The sequence below is a fragment of the Eufriesea mexicana genome, unplaced genomic scaffold (genome assembly GCF_001483705.2).
Source record: "Eufriesea mexicana isolate 0111107269 unplaced genomic scaffold, ASM148370v2 scaffold325, whole genome shotgun sequence".
Taxonomy (NCBI): domain Eukaryota; kingdom Metazoa; phylum Arthropoda; class Insecta; order Hymenoptera; family Apidae; genus Eufriesea; species Eufriesea mexicana.
The window spans coordinates 1,337,542-1,360,778 of record NW_016908500.1 but is presented as its reverse complement, the minus strand read 5'-3'; the positions used below and the strand labels follow the sequence as shown (position 1 = coordinate 1,360,778).

At 30.5% G+C, this 23,237-nt stretch overlaps 1 protein-coding gene across 1 annotated transcript in view; it reads right to left on the bottom strand.

Annotated features, from left to right (window-relative positions):
- Nucleotides 1-23,237, bottom strand: part of LOC108556116 (SLIT-ROBO Rho GTPase-activating protein 1) — a 60,385-nt gene that overhangs the window by 15,182 nt on the left and 21,966 nt on the right. Inside the window, exons 3-4 of the mRNA XM_017912073.1 lie at nt 16,090-16,314; nt 11,509-11,637 (exon numbers count right to left, since the gene is read on the bottom strand). Of these exons, the coding sequence (XP_017767562.1) occupies nt 11,509-11,637; nt 16,090-16,314 (354 nt within the window). The remainder of the gene's footprint in view (nt 1-11,508; nt 11,638-16,089; nt 16,315-23,237) is intronic.

The window sequence follows — 23,237 nt, the reverse complement described above, 5'->3', positions numbered from 1 at the left end:
TAATAGGCAATCGGTCGGTAGGTGTCGGCGACAAAAAGCCGATTAATAGGCTACCGGTCGGTAAAGTGTAAGCCATAACTAAGTGCACACGAATTCGGTGAATATTTAAAGTCGATTTTCTCGACAACGAAGCTTCGAATGAAAAAATTTTATTCTTTATTTTCGATTCGTCTTTTCATGTAGAATCACCTCCTTCTCGGTTGTACTACCTGTATAATATATAATGTATACTGTCGGTCACAGAAGAATCTTAAATAAACAACGCAGGATTATAGACATTAACTAATTTTGCTTTATTCAATATACCAATTTTACTATAAGCGAAGAAATTTATAGCAGAAATCAAATTTATGAAAATATTAAAATACCGAATAAAGTAAAATTGGTTAAAATTTATAATTTTACGCAGCTTTCTCAATACTTTTCTTTATGTGTCGATACATAATTTTTAATAATTTTTATAAATTTGGCAGCTGGTTGAATTTTTCTCACATTTTTGGGAAAAATTATTTTCAGTTTTTCACTTTTCTCCGAGCGTAAAAGGCATTTGAGAAAATTTAATTTAGAGATGTGAAATTACAGTTTTCAATCTTCAATATGGCTCCATAAAAGTTATTACTCGACTATTTTTAACGAAGTTATCAGTTCAGAAATTGTATGCGTTTCGGTCAAGTGTCCTAATACTGACCGTTACTATATACTGGGTGACCGGAAAAGTAATGTCAGTATTTTTAATATACATAATAGAGTAGACATTTTTTAAAATAAAAAAGGTATTATTAAATTATGTACTGATTGCTCTTCCATTTTGTAGGCAGCTATAGAATTCAAATTAGTATATGATAAATTTTTCTTAAACTGGGAACACAGTTTTATGCTGAAGATCAAAGCACCATGTGCTGCGAAAATCCAACATCACATATAATATCGAAAGAAAGAAGAAAAATGATCCAAGAAAAAGTTAAAACCCAAATTAATTTATCAATAAATATCCAAAGCCAAGTGACACCAATGATGCTAATAAACAGACCAAATCTATACATGATTGACCTTGTTTGACCTTGAAGGTGATTTTAGACCACCACATTCCAATGATGCTAATAAACAGACCAAATCTATACATGATTGACCTTGTTTGACCTTGAAGGTGATGTTTAGACCACTACACGTTTAAACTAGTTTTGACACACGTTTTCACACGATGCAAAAAATATATGGTATTTCATTTAAAAAATTAAAGATCACCTTCATTTCTCGAAAAATAATGTAAATATGCAAAATTAGTATACACTGACCTGTTGACCATAAGAAACCATAAAATTCTGTCCTTTTTCATTTTTATCTAATTCGATAGTTCTCGAAAAATTAAGTTACTGGAGTACTGACTCATTTTTTTCAAATATTCAATGGATACATTAAACTTGTACATGAAACATTAGTATGCAATGGTATAATATGTCATCAAATATGAACTTGTTTCTAAACAACGCGTCTTCATTGTTGACCAATATCTACAATTTTTAATTCAAAACCGGCGTTTTCTATTAAAATTACTTCTTGCATGAATTTTGAGACACCCAATACTTCTATATATAGGGTGTCCGCGTTAAGTTATGTCACAATTTTGAAGGCATTTCCGGTAGTGCAATTAAAAAATGTTTCGGATAGAATTTTTTTAGTGTTTGATGGGCTGCATGATCACTAGATCTGAAAAAATGCTTTTTACGTAAAAAATTCAAGGTGACCTTGACTTTTTTCAATGACATTATATGTTTGTGATGTCACAGGGTTGTTGGTGACGTCGAGACGAATTCAACAGTGCATTATGCTACTGTGACCTTGAAATGATCTTAAACTCTACTATTTCAAGTGGTGTCCGTGAGTCATGGGACACTCGGTGTTTTGAAAATAAACGGAGGGAATGAACGTCATTTAAAAGTCATGGTGTGAAATGCCATTGAATTCACCATAACTCCACCAACAATCCTATGACATCACAGACATATAATGTCTTTGAAAAAAGTCAAGGTCGCCTTGAATTTTTTACGCAAAAAGCATTTTTTGGACTCTAATATAGGATCATGTAGTGCATCAAATCATAAAAAAAAAAAATCTATTTGAAACATTTTTTAACTGCACTATCGGAAATGCCTTAAAAATTATGACATAACGCAGACACCCTGTATAATACCAAATACTGTGCAAAGTTCAGCAGTTTGCACAGGAAAAATGGGGGTCTGATTGGTCATAGTAGTATAGCTTCACCTTCATGCCTTCTAACACAGTTCCTAACACAATCTGTGACGCAGTTCCTAACACAGGCTCTAACACAGTCTCTAACGCAGTCCCTAACACAGTTTCTAACAGTCTCTAACACAGTTCCTAACATAGCCCCTAACACAGTTTCTAACAATCTCTAATACAGTCCCTAACAGTTCCCAACACAGTCCCTAACACAGTCCCTAACACAGTTCCTAACACAGTTCCTAAAACAGTCCCTGATATAGTCTCTAACACAGAGTAAAAATAGATCAAACGAATTTTCGCTATTGGCTAGAAATGTCATATCTACAAATAGAATTACATCGCATCGCACAACAAAGGTAATAGACAAGACACGTCAAACCCAAGTGAAATAGAACGCCAAAGCACTGGCGTAGACACGAGTATTAATTTAATATAATTATCTAACGTAAGACAAGTAGAATAACTTATCTTACATCTATGCCAGAAATATAGGTTTCAAGAACATCAAAGGCAAAGTCATGCGAAGCAAATAGAATATCTCCTTTGGTGTCGTCTTAAGTATAATCCTCTGAGCTCTACACAGTACAGTAGTGCTTCAATAGTAGATTTCAAAAGTGCTTCGATAGTATTTTTGCCTCCATAATAGATGCAAAAGCATCTGAACCATTTCCTGGGACTGCATGTCTTCTCTCTATTCTACTTTGTGTAAAACAGCTTGCTAGCGCGTGCAGAGTGTCAAATGTAGACGTTTCTATTTCGAGCTTATTGTTTCTCATTTTCGGCAAAAAACCGACAATTTCCAGAACACCTACTTCCTCCATTAGTAGACACGACGTAATCCAGACGGAACTCCTAAGTCTCTTGAGAGGAATGCGAGTTTGACTGGTCAGAGACAGTGTATATAATAGGTTCACCTTTCCTCATAAAGTATCCACCACCGTTCTAAAATTCGCGTAAGAAATAATTTTGATAGAAAACACAGGTTTCTATTTAAAAATTGTAAATATTGCTCAACAATGAAGACGCGCTGTTCTTTCGCGTAGCACGCCATTTTTAACCCTTTGCACTCGAGAGGTGACTCTCAGTCACTGTTTTTTTTAATGCTATAACTTAAATAATGGATGATGATAATTATATTAAGAACATCAAAATAAAATTATTCTATTCGTTCGTTTCTCACGCAAATTCACGATTTTCTTTTTTTAATCTTAGCATAAATAGTATCAGTGAGCTTATGAAAATCTAAGAAGAGCTACGAATTGCATCTTCACAACGAAGAAATCTTTGAGTCCAAAGGGTTAATAACCTTAAACTGTCAGCTATCACGCTGTCTTTTTCTTTTTCGTTGGCAACACTTTACTGCACAAATTCAAATCTTGCGAGAATTTTGGGACACCCTATACGATTATACAGGGGTGGCTCAAAAAGTTGGTGCCAAATTTCAAGGGCATGTAATACTGGTGAAAACAAGTAAAAAAGTCTTGATAAACATAGGTTCGAATATGATTAGTTTCGTAGTTATAAAATATTTTGTATTTGATACGAAGATTTAAGTTACGAAGCCAAATTAGTATGTAATGACGGGGAATTTTACTCGTTACATAAATTCCACGTTAAATGGATCATATGCAGATTATGGATAAATAAGTTATTTATGTAAAGAAATATATTATATAAATAAAAAAATGAATAAAAAGATGATTTTATTATCAATTTATTACCAACAAGTTAGTTACTACATTTCCAACATAGTCATCAAGTATCTGAGATATGTACATAAACACCTCCGTAACAAGAATCAATTTACAAACACTGGTTTAAAAAAATTTGCGTCCGATTTCTCGTAACTAATTTAACACGTTTAGCGCCACAGCGGACATTTTGTCCGTTGTCATGGTAACAACATGGCCACAAGGACATCACGTGTTCACTGGTCATCATCTTATATTGCGGATATACATTTAAGAAATTAAATGTAATAATCACAGTGATATAAAAATAAACGATACTTAAACCCCATTGAGAATATTATTTAAAAAAAAAAAAAGAAAAATAGAATCAGTTCGTCGAGCAATTTTTATTAAGTACATTTAAATATTAAGTGTTAAGCATAGTAACAGAACATTTAGTATTTTGAAGTATTCTAATATTTAGTGTATTTAGATATGTTAGTAACTTTATTACCAGAATAAACGAATTTTTTTACTGGGTGTACTAACTTTGGATTGGACTTTATAAATATCTGTATTTTGAATCTTAAAATTAACGTTCAATGCATTTCATGATTTTTTTGTGTTTCTCAACCAATGTCACGAGGATATTTTAAATATGTGGTAAATAAGTGATAAAAATATGTAACATTTTGAGAAATATGATTCCTGTATTAGCTAATTGCTATGATGAAAAAATTTGTAAAAATCAGTATTGGTTGCCTATACAGTAATACTTTTTGCCGATGTTATATAGTTAATATATCATTTCAAAAATTTTAAATACATTTTTTTTTTCAATATAGTGTGCTGTAACAACCTAACTAGTTTTAAAGTATATCGTTACCCCGAAAAAGTTAAGAGACAATGATTTATGTCATAAATCGATATATACGACTCTATATATACAGGGTGTTCTATTTAAATTTCACGGTGAAAAATTTCGCAAAAAACTGATTTAAGGAAAAATAAATTAATCTCTTAGTGTCTTTTAATGTTTTGATTGGAGATTAATAATAAATACTATATTATATTATATATACTATAGTAGAAAGATACGTCACCAATTGAAGGTTAACCTATTCAGCCCAAACGAGTTTAATTCGTAGTGCATGACCTAGACCAATACTATAGACCAATTCTAGACCAATAGTTTGGCCCAACTTATTATTTATTATTTATTAATAGTAAACTATAAATAACGAGTAAATAATAAATAAATAATAAATAGGGCCAAACTATGACTTTCAATATACATAGTACTGATTTAGGTCATGCACTACGAGTTTAATAATTTTAATATTTAATAACGAGTTTAATAATTTAATATTTACAGTGCTTTTCTCGCTTTTTAAATATCATGTTCTACCAATACAAAATACGAACAAATTTTTCATACAAAAATTGTTTAATTTTTAATGCTCTATCATCCCACTGTAACAAAAATTCCGACAATATATTTTATTCTATATTCAATATATTCTCCATCTTATAAATTATTATAGTTTATATTTATTTTTCGATTTTTTCTATTTTTTGCAACATAATTAACTTAAAAAATATCAAGTGTCATTATCGTCACAGCAAAATAATTTTTTATCGTTTTCGCAATAACTAAATAATCGAAGGTAATTGAGGCGGCTATGTTACATGGTCCACCCTGTATATAACAAAAAATCATTAATTCAGAAATCATTAATTTAGAAATATTTAAATTTTAATTCTGTAAACTGATTGCGAAGTAATTGCGAATTGGAATTAATAAACATATTTGATGGCGCGACCAGTTCAGAATACAATTTTATTTTGTCTCATTATCCTTTATCATTCTGTAAATAAAGCTACCACATGCTAATAAAACGTATGCAGATACACATGCGCGCACTAAAAACATTAATTCGCAATATGAAAATTAAGATTTCTCCTAATCATGTGTCTCCTTATATGTGGTATAGTATTTTTTCAAAAAAATGACCAACTACATCGATTAGTGTATCTATATACATGTGATTCTGTTCTAAAAAATATCGGTGACCTTCATTTGTCCTTTACGCGTCTACTTGCAAAGAAACTAATTTTATTAAATTACTTTCTCCTTGCAACAGAACAAACATAATTTAAAGCATTTTTAGCTTAATGAACAGTATTAGAGATAACTACATTTATAAATTAAAGTGGATCTATCTGTACATCCTTTGAGGAGAGAAGAGTGCTTGAGATTTTTCATAAATATAAGTCAATCCTATAAAATATAATAGCTTTTCATCAAGTAAAAGCATTCTGTGTCACCAAATGACCTTGACCAACCAATACAATTTAATCTGTACTTTAATTAAAGACCATCTCGGGAAACGTTACTTAGCAGAACTGGAAATTATTTAAATAATGACCTCATCGACGATAGAAAACATGTTTGATAATTACAATGTTAGTAGTTTAATCTTGGTACATTAATAGCAACTGACTTAATGTTATGTGTTTTCAAGACAGAAAGGTATTGACATTGCAGTGACCTTTAGTATTATTGTTATTTCATGTTAGTAATAATTTGATATATCTTACACATGTACATCATAACTATGTGTAGAAGATGATGACGATGGAATTGATGAGATATGATTAGGAAGATACATCATGTGACATGAATAGTAAAAGTGATACTGGCTAGTGATATAATATACAATAACAAAGGAAACCACTTATTATTACTGATAAGAGATGGAGAATTTCCTACATTTTTTTTAATTAGAACAAAGTTTGTCGCAGCATAATATTTGAAATCAAATTTAGAGTTTTAAATTGGACTTAGAGAATATTGTATAATTTTCTACTTAAAGTCTGTCGTAAAATATATTCTTATATATATTTATATAATTTATCTCAAATTCTAATTTGATTTATGTTGTCCAAATTCCATCTGTTTAAAAATCTGAATTTGTAACTATGAGATGGGACCTTGTTACCTCTGATCTTGTCTATTATTGTTTAATTTCTAATATTAAAGTTATATTAAAAGAGACAATTCTATTATCAGATGATCCTGATATTCATCTTTTATTAAGAATATCATTTAAAAACTTTTCAAAGTACCTATACATATTTTTTATAAATGTTTAAATTTAATATCACTGTTGGCATCAAATCATAATATCACTTTTATTGCCAAATATCTATATCTTTGCTACAGAGCAAATGTTTGTTAATACATATGATATTGATTATATATTACATTAGTTCAATAGCATATCCAACAATTAAAAGAAAGTATTTGTAATACAACACTGATATTAGATACAAATATAAGTCCTTACTCCAGGATAAACATTCTATCTGAAACTCATATATAAGTTAATGATCATACTTCAATTAAAACATTTTACAATCACAATTAAAAATAAATTCACAATTAAATTCCACAATACATACAGACCATGTAATTTTATATTAAAGGTAATGAAAATTATTACTGAGAAATTTTCTATTAAATAATCATGATACTTGATAGACTACTAAAACAATGACCAGATCTCTTAATTGGAACACCTTATTAATGAATAGATGTTTTACAATGGGGTTTATATACATCTTACTTAATGGTTTTGTAACAATTAGGAAAGTTGATTAGGATTTTCAGTTGATTTAGTGTCCCACTATTGGGTCATGTGTATGGTATCAAGAAGCCTGTTCAGTGCTGTCTTAAGTCATCTTTAAGCTACTGCAATTAGCCCAGAAATCGCGTGCCAAATACACATTTGACTATCTTCCATGTTAGGAGGTTCTGAATTGTCGTAACAAATAGTCCAGAACATAATGGGAAAATAACGTGATTTGTGCAATAAACTTCTTTTGACTTGCAAAACAGGTTATGTAACAATTGTAATATTCTACGATATTGGGTGAACTCTGGTTCGATGCTAACTTTTTCAATAATCTGAAATTAGTTTTGCAACTAATAATAATTTTTACATTTTCTCTTTTTAGAATGGTGAAAATTTCTTTTATATGTTCTGTGCTATGTGACCTATTAAGGATGTATTACACTTAAGTAAGAGGAGATTTTATTAGATAGAAATACTTTCTCATATATACTTGAACGTGAAAGGTAGAAGATGCCAGAAATTGAGTATAGTTGTTTAAATAAATTTCCAAATACAATCTTTCATTTAAGTGTATATGTAAGTTTGCCAAGATGATTACATTTTTTGAGACAAAATATAAGTAGCAATTGAATAGAAATATGACTAGAAATTTCTTTTAATATTGTATATTTTAATAGTGAAAAATTCTTCAACAAATTTTGTATCATATCAGTTACTGATCACTTAAAATGCTTAACAGAACTTTTATGCTATTATTATTATTTTTATATAATTAAATATTCCAATAAAATTATCACTTTATCTTATTTTCATGTAATATCTCAACACATTTTATTTTTGTGAATAATGTATAGAGCTAACTTAATTATCCTCTTTTATTCCTGAAAATTTCTACATTTCAATGCCAAGTTTTTTTTTTTTTCTCTAGAATCTCGCATATATACATTCCAAGTTTTAGTACAGTTGTTATTATATTTATCTCATATCTGAAACAAAATTGAAGAATTATCAAAAGATAAAAACAAGGAAAATTTATTCAATACTTTATAAAATAAAGGAAGTATTTGCTGTTAATATATATTAACAATTTTAGTGAAAGGTAAATGTAATTGACAGATTATAATTATACTACACAATTGGATCTCATTAAAATTAACTAGGGTGTGTTAAGACACTTGAGCAGGATTACATATGCGACTCTGGAAAATAATTATTGTTACATGTCAATGATGAATCAAATTTTTAAATGTAATGTTATAAATAATATAAATCTAATAATATAATCTAATATAAATATAGAAGAAATATTAATGTTATAGATAATGTTATAGAGTAATAGTTAATTCTTAATAACGTTTTCAATGTCTACAGTTTTCTTGGAAATAGTACTAATGATTTATCACATTTAATATATTTTTGGTTATTGTTAAACATTTTTTTTCTCTTTCTTAATTTATTTTCAAAAATAAGTCAAATTTATTAACCTCTTTTTTAAATCTTTTACAGCAGTTTTATTAAATTCCTTTTCTAAATTAAGCAGTAATCTTACATATATAATTTTATTTAATGCAAAAGACCATATGATTTCCTATGAATCAAAAAATTCATATCTTTAGTCATTATTCTGTTTGGGTATCTATTAAATTGTTAGCTTATTTCTCTAATTTTTTGATTTTCTGTATAACTTGGATATAACTATATTATGTAATGCATATTTAACTGACAAGTATCATTTGTTAAGTTTTTATACATCACAATAATTTTACATAATAATATACATCATAATAAATTTCCTTTGAAAATTTATTTTTTCTTTAATTAAAATTTTTCACATTAATGAAAAGTTGCCATTTTTTCTTCATTTAACTTCTTTGAAATATATATTAATATTAATGGGCTTAAACTGGTTTAAAAAAAATACTTGAATTCGATTTTGATCTTTAATTTGTTTTGTCACAGTATCTATCATTTTATCATAAATCAAGTGACAAAACATCGGTTTAGTTAGATTTTAACTTTGAAATAATATGTAATATCTGTTATTAATTTTTTTCTAGATGATATTATTTTATGGAGGTAAAAATAATTGTATCAATCAAAAATGGTACTATTTTTCTCTTCCGAATTTTAAGTTATGTCATGAATATTTTTTGTATCGTTAAAGATAAAGGAAACATTTCTTTCAATTTAGTTCTTTTAATTGAAACACCGTGTATTTTGAAAATGTGTTATATTTTGAAATACGTTATATGTTGTGGGATCGACTGCTTCATATTATAATAAAATAATTTTTAACAAAAAAAGAAATTATTTTAAATTAGGTAAATTCGAACAAACCTGAGCAGTTTGATTCTGGTTAATTTTAGTTTGAAAAGAAATTATTATTGTTTTCCGATTATACTTGATAGATATTAAAAAAATACTTCATGTTGTTTATCAATAAGTGAATAAAGTCAGAAAGATAAAGAGATAAATTAGTTAATTTTGTAAACAGTTGAATTTTTTTATATGTAGATAGATTAAAGTAGATATAGATCTTTATCACAGATCTGTTCATATGATTATCTCTAGAATTATTAATCTTCTACAAAACTTAAATTAGAGATAATATGCTTTCAATAAAAGTTTTATTTTAGAATTTTATTTCAATTGAATATGTATCAAAGGCGTTAAGAATATATATTTTTGTGAGGAATTTGCAAATTACAATATTATACAGTAGCTATTATACTTGTGCATATTATGCTATATTATGAGATTTTTATGGTTATAATAAAATCATAATTAGATTTTATTTAATGAATTTTATTATATTATTTTACTTAAAGATGTTGAGATACTAAAACCTTTATCATAATGTAATACTAAAATCTTTACAATAAAACTATTGAAATCATTTCCTTCAAGAACAATTTGTAAAATATTGTAAGAAAGACAAGCATGATTTTTAGTTATATGAATAAGTAACATTATGGAAGGTATATATAAAATGATTCATTTAAATTGACCCATTACCTTATCTTTGAAATTTCTGATGATATTAAAAAATGCTTCAAGCAAAATAAAACAGTTAAATAGTTTTAAGAGGCACATAATTTGATGCGATTAAATTTTTCTTGGATGATGACGTAGAAAACATGAAGATCAACTCTTTCCTTAAATGGAATCATGAATCTTTAAATACGTCATGCAATTCATCATTGCATATAAAAAACTATTAAGCTATTTATGGCAAAAGATCATTAGTTTGGAAGATATTTTAATTTCAGTATTAGGTTGGCATTAGCGACACATTTATTATTCTAAAGTTCGTATTCAAAAATAATTACTAATTATATAATTATATAATTAAATATGTGTATTATTATTTAATATCAAAATTAAGATAGCTTTCAAAGTAATAGTCATAAGTGAGTTTTGAAAGAGAAAAATGAGTTGCATTAATTATTATATTAAAAAATATGTAATTTATTTAAGAAAGCAAAGTTCCTTTGCATCTATATAAGAAACACTTATGAAGTTTTTCTGAAACCATTCAATCTTTGTTTGAAACATTTTTTGATATAATAAATCTCATCATATATTAATCCAATATCCTCATCCATATGTTATCAGATGCTTATATTATACATATAGACAATAAAAATCAATTTGTATTTACAAAATTAAACTAGTAATCATTAATTCCTTTCACTATAAAATACACTGAATTATATTTCTTTTTTAAGATCTTAGTAAAAGGTGTCTCATAGGATAACACTGCAAGAGCTTAAATGAAGATAACTATAAAAGATACATAAATATTATAAAAATAAATAAAGATATTCTAATTGATTACATCAATACGTATTCTACGTTAATCTAACAAGTATTTGCTAAGATATAGATGAGTACATATGTGAAATAGTGAAATATAATATATATAAAAAATTAATTCTTTTATTATAACTTACATCGATGAGATCCGAGAGGTCGTCCACAAAGTATTTATGTATTGTTGTATTAGATGCCTCGAGACACAGAATGTACTCATTTCTTGCTTTTAGAGCCTTCAGCTTCGCTTCTTGATATTTGGCCTTCCTCTATAGAATAAAGAGCATACATGTGTTCAATCAATTTTTTCAAGTATTACTTGCCTTTATGAGATTCTCCTTTGAAACATTCTAATAAAATGTTTTAATTCGCATAAGGAATTTGAATTAGGATGTTTGATGTTAACAATATTAATTAATTTTTTGACGATAATATAATTTCAATTTTAGAGAAATGTGTCCACCCTTTGAATCCTAATTTTTTTAGCATGATATACTATGTATATCTAGGTTCTCAAATAAAAGTGACATACAGTTATTGTATGTCATTTGCAAAGCTAAATTACTGCTACTATTTTATGCTATAATGAGTATAACTGAATTATAAGTTTTACAGTGATCATTATTTAATCATCTTAAATAAAAGATAGTAAAAAATAAATTTCAAACTAATATATCAATGATATATCACATATATAATATATCAATAATTATAAAATTCTTAAACATTTCCATACATTTAAAATACTTATTTCTTATTTATTTAAATATTTTTAGGTGATTTGGGTGATAGATGGTTAGTCCTTAAATTAACACACATTTTCTGGATGACAAACTAAAACATGTTTTGTTCTGTGTATTTAGTTGCTTTATATCTTTGTTACTAACAACAATATTTAATTTGTTTAGTGTTTATCAAGTTAAATACCATTGTAAAATGAAGCTATCTCCTTATATTATTTCAAAAAATGATTTACCAAGCAATCAGATATCTGAAAAGTGTTTTGTAAGTTTTTAATGTTTGCAAGAACAATCTGGTAAGAATATATAAATTGTAATTAATGGATATTTAAAAGTATTAATTAGTCAAATTTTATCATAAGTAATGAAACATTAAATGTAAAGATGGCTGCTAATTTTTTAATACATGAAACAAAAATATAATTAAGTAATTAAGATTTCCAGAGATTTTTAAAAAGGGTTATGTTATAGCTATTAAAAAGCACTTATGTCGTGCAAAAAAATACAAAAACTACAGAAGATTATTTCTCAGTGGAAAAAGGTTATTTGGTTCTGAACCAAATGTAACGTATCATATAAAACAAACAGTTAAGCATAGAGATGGTCTATCATACCATGAGAATGTGTGAATTATATTTGATAGTTGTGTGTATATTAGAATTGCATTTAATTAAAGTATTAATTATATCTATTATTAATAGACAAAAAACAAATGAATGTAATATTCCTATGATTCATTATTATTTTTGATTGATAAATTACACATCAAATTAAACACCAAATAATATTAAAATTTAATAGAAAGCATAACATAATATACATATTGGCTCTTTTTGTATTTCAAGGATAAGTTATTAATACCTACATATTAATTAAAATGATATGTAATATATAATATAATAAATAATAATGTGCAATATACATTAATATATATTAATAAATTGAAATATCAATAAATATTTATAAAAGACTTAGATGTACTTCATATAGTAAATGACAATTTTCAAACCTAGAATAATATATCAAATCTCTCAATTCCCATTATTATAAATAAATAATTAAATTTAGAAACTTAAACAGATATGTAAGTACATTGTGCTAACTAATAATATATTGATTATGCAAACTTATTTTTATTATCCTACACTTTATACTACAATGAACAATAATTTCTGTATGGAAGGAATGTCATCTTGAATTCAGTTATACTCTTTACTACAGGTTTATATAGGTCGTAATAAATCAATTTGTAATCAGGCAACTATTAGCATGGCGAAGACTCAAGATACTGTAGAATAGGACGTTGTTCATTGTATAGAAACACGTGATTGAGAAGAATCGTGATTTGAAGCCGTATAACGAGAAGCGAAATTGTGCAATCACAGTCAATGCAGTAGACTGGCATTGCCGTAGTTACAGATTTATTAAGCTTTTACAAGAACGCTAACTCGGCCTACGATAGTTGACGAAGACAGATATGGTCGCTAAGAGACAAACGTATTATCCACAAATCCATTTTGAATTTCGATTATGTCGAGACTTAATAAGGACAGGAACTTACAAGGACTTTATTAAGGACTATTTAGTAATAGTGATAAGTAAAAATATAAATGAAATATCGTAGATGAATTATAGATTGTTTTATAGTCAAAATTCAGGTAACAACAATAGACATATGATGTGTAATAGAGTATATTAACCCATTCGCTACCAAGCCTAAATTATATGAAGTTATTCCCATTACCATTTCTGTTTTGAGTGTTATTCTAACCTAACCTAACGCGTATGAAAACTAATCTGCTTGTCACTCCACTCAACCATTACATTGGAATGATTCTGAACAGAACTGAATTAAACGGTGAACTAAATGACAAGGTTTCAATTGTAAATATCTTAAAAATTATTGAGTAGTGATAGCTATAATCATATATCTTCACCATCAGGGGAACTAACTCTACGATCCTGCAAAATTTGAACTAAATTGGTGACCCGAAGGCCTCACAGTCTCCTTGTTAGACGTTAACCCAAGGATCTGGTTTTAATTTAACCTTTTAGGTACGGTGCGCTCGCCTGCCATTTTGTCTCCCAGAAAGAACGTAAGTACCGCGACCTTCGCCATTTTCTTTTTGCACGCTACACAAATTTGCAACGTTCTTTTGATTTTAACGGTTTTATGATATGACGGAAAATGTGATTTAGTCGAAATAGATGAGAAATAAAACGGAAAACGTATAATACCATACAAAATTAGGATAACCCCGGAAGCCATTATAGTGGTGTACCGTTCAAATTGATGCTTTGCACGAAAGCCACTATAGTGACGTATCGTACCTAAAAGGTTAAATGCCAGTCAAAACTATTCTAAATGGGTATATTAACATGGACACTTATGACTTTTTGGAAGAATTAGAAGACACTATTTTACGCCCACAAAAAAAGGGTCCAAAGATCGTTCGAAGAAGGGAAATAAATGTTCCAGTAGCTGGAAAATATCATTTTGACTTCCACTGTACTAATTGATGACGAAATCGTTGACAGAGTTATTGAAGAGATACTGGATCGGAGTGGAGAGTCAGGTAGAAAGTCGTGAGAGTCGTTAGACTCGTAAGAGTAGTCAGAGAGTTGTTAGGGGGTCGTTAGAGCATGTTACAGCAGTACCATAACTTCAAGCAGATACATATTTATTAAATAAGAAAGTTTATTTGATGTGCATTAGTCATGGATTTTTCTTTTTTATTTATTGTTTAACGTTTTCATAAGAACAATTTCACAAGTAGTACACGGTAATAGTTTAATGACTATATCTTGTTATATGATAATATCTGTTCCATGGATTTGAAGTGGTTTTAATTATAGACTGGTATTTTTACTGCAAGTAACAACGAGATTAGAACTATTTCGATATTTCTATAAATCGCAGTTTTATTTTCATTAGCATTAAGATTCTCAAATTATACCAAAAATTTCAGGCTTTTCATTTTTGTAGTTATCAAAAACGTGCAATTATTTTTAGAAAAATTAATACTGATTTTTATTGACACAGTACCTGTTTACTCTCATTACTACTATTTATATATACTACATTTAGATATATATTACAGAATGTTAATTGTAGTATCAGACATTGTCAATTTGGTTTCGATATTTCAAATGAAATTGAAGTTTTGGGAAAGCTAAAGGAAAGGATTTATTTCCCAGAAAAAATTCTCTTCCCTAATTATTTCGATAAAAAAAGTTAGAAATACTTCCGTCTAAAATAGCATAAATTTAAAGGCAATTTATTCCGAGTAGATTAATCTTCGAAGATAATAAATTAATAGAAAATCCACAACCTCGAGATTTCCTATTACCCTTTACAATTATTGCTTCAAATTATCAGAAAAATGGCAAATGTAACGAATATTTTACAGAACACTCTACGCGTCTATAAACCCAACAAATATTCCAATGTAGCGTTTAAAATCAAAGTCTGAAATAGATTCGAAGCTCTCGATAAATCTCGTTACCGTCTAACAATCCCATTTATTACACGAATTGCAAATATTTCCATTCAGGACACTGTAAGCATTATCCCAGCAGCATCTGAGGCCGGAAGAAAAATTGTAGAACGTGCAAGACTGAGACGCCTGTATCCTCGAACCTCTACGGCCTAGCCTGAACGCATCAAGTACAGGGTACAAGGAGGTTCTCTAAAACTGATGGTAAGGCGTGAAATTTTGACAGCGAGATGAATGAAACCGTGCTTTATTCAACGAGAGTATACACAGAGAGGCTTGGCCTCGGTTCACGTATCCTCGACGTAAGAACGTGGCGGAAATCGATACCAGCGCGACTTGAAGCACACTCGACCCTGGCAGGGTCAGAGTGGCGAAGAGGAAGAGAAGAGAGACGACGGTAAGCTGAAGAGAGAATGGAGAGGATCGAGGAATACGAGCATCGAGAGCACCCGGCCTGGCCTTGATTCCACGTCATACAACCTACCTTGTTCACTTCCTTTTCCATGAGCTTGTATTTCTTGCTGCGCGCGAGCTTCTCGGGCGGGGCGTTCGCCACCTCGAGCTTGCTGCGTTGTTGTTCCGCTACACGAAGCTTCGTTTCCGCTTGCCGTGACCCCGTCTGGTATGTCTGGTACGTTTTCATCGTGGTATGCAGCTCGTCCAGCACTCGGAGAATCTCCTCGTGCGTCTCGTATCCTATCTCACGGCACTGAAATCAATTCCAACAGACGATCGTCATTTTTAATCCTCCTCTCTCGTCCTAAGGCTCATTCGTTACTCACAGCATTAACGTTAATGGAAAATACGATTTTCTGTTGGGATAACGAATGTACAGGGTGTTTGCGAAGTTGTGCAACTGAGCAGGAAACGTGAAATCAAATTTTTGTCATAGAGGAAGCTTCATTTTTGGGAATCCATTTGTTAAATTGATTAACCACTTGCGCTGGAAAGACGTGTGTTCCGTCCCGGAGAACGTGTTTATAACATGATTTTTATTCTAAGGCTTACACTTTTAACAGACCTAACGGTTTATTTTATATTTTATACCGCGACTGCAATTCCGGAGGTTAGATATGTCTCATCGCCGTTCTAGCGGATTAAGTTTACAAAGGTAAAGCAAAGTTTAGGAATTTTTACAAGTACCAGACTCGACAGATGGGCCCACGTGTGACAGACCCAAACGACGGACGCACACCACTTATAAATCACGTCATTGACCATCAAAAATCGGCTCCTTGACAGTTTCCTACTCCTTAGCCAAAGGTCCTTCCGTCACACCCTCTGTCCAATTAAAACTCCTTACTTTTCCATCACCAACGTTTATTTTGCCCAATCAGAACTAAACTGGAGAAAACACCGGACAGGACACGACGAGACACGGCATAGATCAAATTCGAGAAATCAGTTCGTCTTCGACACCGATCCTTGAAACATCTTACTTACGCATATAAACGCGTGTTCGAAACGGTACTCCGTTCAACGTCTCCATTATAACTATTCTATACTTTTCTATAAATAAACACTCTCTTTTGACCACACACTCTGGATCCTTAATATTACAACTAGTCACGCAATATTAATTTGGCGCGTGATAAGCGTTTTAGGACATCGAAGGGATTCGATACGGTAGGACGCTAAACAACGTGCAAGGCACGTCGTAATGCTTTTGTCGCAGAATCGCCAACGACGTGGTATACACGTCGTTAAGCAAGTGTCACAGAAACATTGGACCGTTTTGGCACACGCGTCTGCGAATTTCTTGCCAGCGTAAGTGGTTAATTTAAATTTTTGATAGTTAAACGATGCCTTTTGTGTTTTATACTATATCCTAGTTATATGGGTTGTTTTAAATCTTTTAATAGAGGATATTTACGTTATTTTAACACTAGATCTACCAAGGAGCGTCAAAATGACTTGTTTGGCATTTCTTATAATTAGTATTCATTTTCAATACATTTTGTTTCCTAAAATTTTGCATGACTTTTTCTAAAATATGCAAATAATTAATTCTGTAAAGCAGTTTTCTTTTTTTTTGTCTATTTGCTGTAAAATTTTACGCAGTATACCTCCATATACCGAGATGAGTCATTTTGACCCCCCACGGAACTTAGGTAAACTTGTGATTTTAGAAGTTTCTCATATTAACTTTGCATAGTTCAAATACATTTGTAGAAAACTAAGTATAGACCCAATTCTGTTCTTACACGAACTTCTTTTACACGATTTTAATTTAACACGAATTAGGAAAAAAATTTAATTCTCTTTTTACACGACTTCCTTTGATTCATCACGATCGATGTACACCCAATTCTGTTTTTACACGAACTTCTTTTACACGATTTTGATTTAACACGAATTAGGACAAAAATTTAATTCTCTTTTTACACGACTTATTTTGATTTAACACGATCGACCCAAATTTTTGGCCTAGCCAAAACACAAACACAACGATTAATTACCGAATTCGTTCTTAAATCCACTGAAACATCGGCACCACAGGAGGCTAGTCCTAATTTTGTTCAAGAGATTACAGAAAGAATTTCAGCAATGGAGCACGAAAACGATAACCAAGACATTTCTAGCGATAGCAGTAATATTGCAGTCTTACGCAAACGTATGCGTTTATTGTCAAAAAATGACAACGAATAAAATCTTTTTACGTGTAACTCGTATTATCTTGTCTAATTTTTGTGTTCATGAATTAGTGACATGTTTTTTTCCTTTTCAAATGATAATTTACTTCGTACGATACATGTGCAATCTTTATGAAATAAAATGTTTAAGATCCTAACATGAAAACTCATGGTTTATTGTACTATTTTTGCTGATTTCTTGGGGCTGGAACCAATCTTCTATTTCTCCATAGATGCAATATATTTTTTTACACGAATTTTTTTTACACGTATTCTTCGGGAACGTATCTATCGTGTAAAAACAGAATTAGGTGTATTTTCGTACATGTACGTTGTACAAAATTGCTATAGAAGACATATATTATGTAGGATCGCAAGTTTTCCACTGCATTTCCACAGTTTTCCAGGTCAGTAAAATAGCATATTGTACTAATAACAAAACGAACAATATTTGTGGTACATGTCATAAACGAGTCTGTGGTAGATGCTCTGCTATAATAATTGTAACTTGCAAAAAGTGTCTTTGACTTTTATGCGTAATTATTTTTTAAATTATTGTTATTATATTACTGTCGTTATTCAGTTTATATTCAATTTTCGCTCAGAAAAGAGAAAAATAGATAAAAACGTGAAAATTGCTATGTCTTTTTTCAAATGACTTATGAATTTATGAAACAAGTCATTTTGACCCTTCCGGTAAAAGTAGGTATACGTCAATCGTCGGTTGTTCTATGTTAAGAATTTAATCCATTTTCTGGTGGTCACCGTTGACCACTATCGCTTCACTGAGGAAAAACAGGCTTTGGTCACGGATGACCAACGTTGCAGTCAACGTGTTAAGCATAACAGACTATATTAAATTTGCGATATATCGGAATATCTACTATCTACTCCTGGCAAAAATATCTCGGATAAGCTTAACACTAGATTTACGGAACCAAAATTCGTCAATTTGACGGATAGGTTGCTCCAATTATACGATGGTGACAGATTTAGTTAACTTATATTAACCTCTTGGGTACGGTAGGCGCCTATAGGCGCTTAGAAATTTTGCGTTTTTGACACGGAGGGCGCCTATGGGCTCTTAGAAATTTTGCGTTTTTGACACGGAAGGCGCCTATGGGCACTTAGAAATTTTGCGTTTGTGACATGGAGGGCGCCAATGGACGCTTAGCAATTTTGCTTTTGTGACACGGAGGGCGCTTATGGGCCCTCAGAATTTTGCGTTTGTGACACGGGGGGTGCCTATGGGCTCTTGGAAATTTTGCGTTTGTGACACGGGGGCGCCTATGGGTCCTTAGAAATTTTGCGTTTGTGACACGGAGGGCGCTTATGGGCCCTCAGAGTTTTTCGTTTGTGACACGGAGAGCGCCCATAGGCGCTTAAAAATTTTACGTTTGTGACTCGGAGGGCGCCTATGGACGCTTCGAAATTTTGCGTTTGTGACACGGAGGGAGCCCATAGGCACTTAGAAATTTTGCGTTTGTGACATGGAGGGCACCTATAGGCGCTCGACGTAGTTTAGCTTTCTGACACGGGGGGCGCTTGTTTTCACAAAAATGGCGCACATCGTAACTCAATTCCTGTCGTACGGTACGGCCGTTGCGTATCAAAATCTGCCGTAGTGAATGGGTTAAGACTGTTAATATTGTAATTGTTTTTAAATTAAACTAATCCTTAAAAAAAAGACACGTGGTTTCCTTTACCTATCAATTTGACAGGTGTCAAATATGTAGAAATATATGTAGAAATAGGTAGAAATACGGTAGGCGTCCGTAAACTTAGTGTTAATAATGCTTATTCTACCTATTTTATTAAGTTCAAATTATTCTCTTGTTTTGTTTTCACTTTTTATCAAATCAATCTAACATACCTTGTTTTATGTTTATATTATAGCATTTTATATTTAGATAACTTTGTATTATCATTTTAATCAAAAAATTCTTTTTTCCAGGGGTAACAGACCATTGTTTGCGAAACTATGTTCCATGGGGCCCTGTGGCTCCTTTTGATGTCTATAATCATCATATTATCATCATGTCATCACTCATATGTTATCTATATGACTCTGTGAGCCAATAGAAAAAGCAACGAAGTTGAAGCTTAATTTTACAAATATTTCAGGAATATTCAAATTAATTACACTGTATTTTTAATAATTTTTACTTTCATTTTGATTTTTATCTTTTTAATATGAAAATTATTCTCCTATACATCGAAGAAAAAGAAGAGAAAATTAAATGAAGTAAAATGTTGGAACTCATTTGCAATACCTTTAATTAAATTCAGTTCCATATTTAAAAAGAAGTTTGAGAACCACTGATCTAGCTTACCATTAACTCCAGAATTATCAAGAGAGTAAAAATAACTGGCTTTAGATTTTTGTGTTTTTAATTACTAAAAATATGTAACAGTCGCTTTTATCAAAATTAATGTTGTCTTTAATTAAGATAGAAATGTAATTATACATAGGGTGTCCCATTTTAACTTAGCAAAATATCTGAAAACCCAAGCTTTTCCGATAAAAAATGTTTCAAACAAAAATTGTAGACTTCATAGTGTCAAAAACAACTGTATTATTTATTTCTGATTCGTTGCACACTTTTAAGGTCAATTTTGAAGGAGAACTTCGTTTTCTTAAACGGAATCAAATATTTTTCTTTACAGATTTTAGGGAAAGAAGTATAAAACTTTTGTAAATTATTCTATTTAAAAAATCTTGGTTTTTACCGACACCCTATATACCTATTTATTTTCATTTTAATTATTGTTAACTAATTTAGTATTAATTTATCATATGTAAAGTAAGTATATTTAAATACACATTACAGGGTGATAATTATACCATCGATAATTTATTACTTCATTCTAACGTAAGGTTGATTTTTTAAAATTTTAAATGGTGTCTTTTAAGCCTTTGAAATGGCGTATGATCATGGTCTCTGAATCAACGGGTAAACGCACACGTGGCCAATAATGACCATTAGTTCTAACGGACCGCGTAATTAATGTTGGCTGGTACATGGACATACGGTTGATGGAAACACGAAGGGTCCCGACATCACTAGGCAACACCCTCGAAAACTGAGAAATTTTCCTGAATTCTACATGTTTCCTCACTTAGAATCAATTACGTTTCAAGATATAAAGGATAGACTTAAATAGAGATGGACAAAGCTGAGTGCACGAAGGCTCATTTCTATCAGAGTTCTTTAAAAAGCTTCGTTGCTACGTTCTAAAGAAATTTCTCGCTAGAATTAAGGGGGTATTCTTAGAATAAAGCCAATAAAAATCGACTTATTTGGGATTTTTTTCTAAGGAAACCATGATACATTTTGATACACAGTTTTAGCACTCGGATTTATTTATATTTGGAAAATACTTCCATTTTTTTTTTAACAAAATTATTGAAAATTGTGAAAATTATATAGCCTTTAGAAAGGTAAAGGTAAATCATGTTTTTAAAAACGGGCTCGAATGGCTGACATGATTCTGGACCAAGTGGTTATCTGAAAACGAAAAAACTAAAAAGCATCTTAATTAGTTAAATACGGTTATAGCATGAACCACCAAAACAGCGAAATTTTGAAAGTTAACAAAATGGCAGCATTCTGAAGTTTAAATATCGATTTTCCTTGTGCTTTTCGTCCCTTGGGTGGTAAACAAAAATAGAAAAAAGCGTCAGATTTTGAAATCCGTACTTCATGGGATAAAGGTACATCCGGTGAACATCTCCTACAAATTTTGAGTCAATCGGTCAACTAAAATGCACGATATCTCGTTAGACAGTTCGAAAAATATGGTTTCGAGAAAAACGCGTTTGAAGTTTTAGTTACCCGCACTTTAAATATGTATAACTTTGCTAATTTTACGAATTTAACCCTTTTAGTGCCGGATGACGATATATCGTCGTACGCTACACTTGCGAAAAGTGCCAACGACGATATATCGTTGCGTATGCGATGGCGCCTTATTCTTCGCATTGCGAGAAAGCTCTATCTCAAAATAAATTTATAAAACGTTATAAACGGTCTAATTTCATTGCAAAAGAATTTAAAAAATTGTTTTCGGGTTTAATTTTTTGTTATATTCTATGCTGGTTGGTGCCATGGAGTTATCCTTTCGTTCTCAGGACTGATATTGGTTATTTTATTAAAAATGATCGAAAATGTAATACTTATACTTCATACTACGTGACCTGCATAAAACTGTGATCAAACGATGATTATTCTTATGTGCAAATATTGTTTCGAGAAGAGAAACTTGTTTCTGTGTTTTTCATCGTGTTTTATATCGATGTTATTCGTACGATTTTCAATGAATATTGAAACACAATTGGCATTACATTATTCTCCCTTTCTTCGGTAATATGCTACATTTTGAATTTTTTAAGTATCATTCTTAGTTTGATTTTTATCAGTAAATTCGTCCGGTTATCTTCGCATAGTCACTCGTCTTTCGTTCGACACTAAAAGGGATAAACAAATCCTTTTACATAGACATTTTTGAAGTGATATATACTTCGAAAAAATGTAAAAAAAAAATCGATTTTCTTATGCCGGATTACAAGAATCTCCCTTTAACCCATTAGCTGCCACGATCCCCATTTGGGGATTTTGGAATTTTACGTACACCACTCGGCGCCGAAAATATATTTGGCACGCCTGACAGTTTAGTTTTATTCTATATATATCAGTCAATATTGTATGTAGCAAAAAGCGTGTATTCTGTGTTTCGTTTCTATACAACGAGCGAACAAATTTGAAATTCGCGTGTAAGTTGAACGGAACAGAATTGTCATATTTGAAGCAATATATTTTTGGTTTGCTTTTTATATTATAACGAAACACCGTACATAAATATGTAATTTAGAGGTTATAGTAACGATTTGTTACTTACTCGGTCTTTTGTTTTTTATTGAAATGATTTTATCGATCATTTTATAACGATACCCATTTTGGGACTTTTTCAAAAATATCAAATATTTTCAAAACAAAAC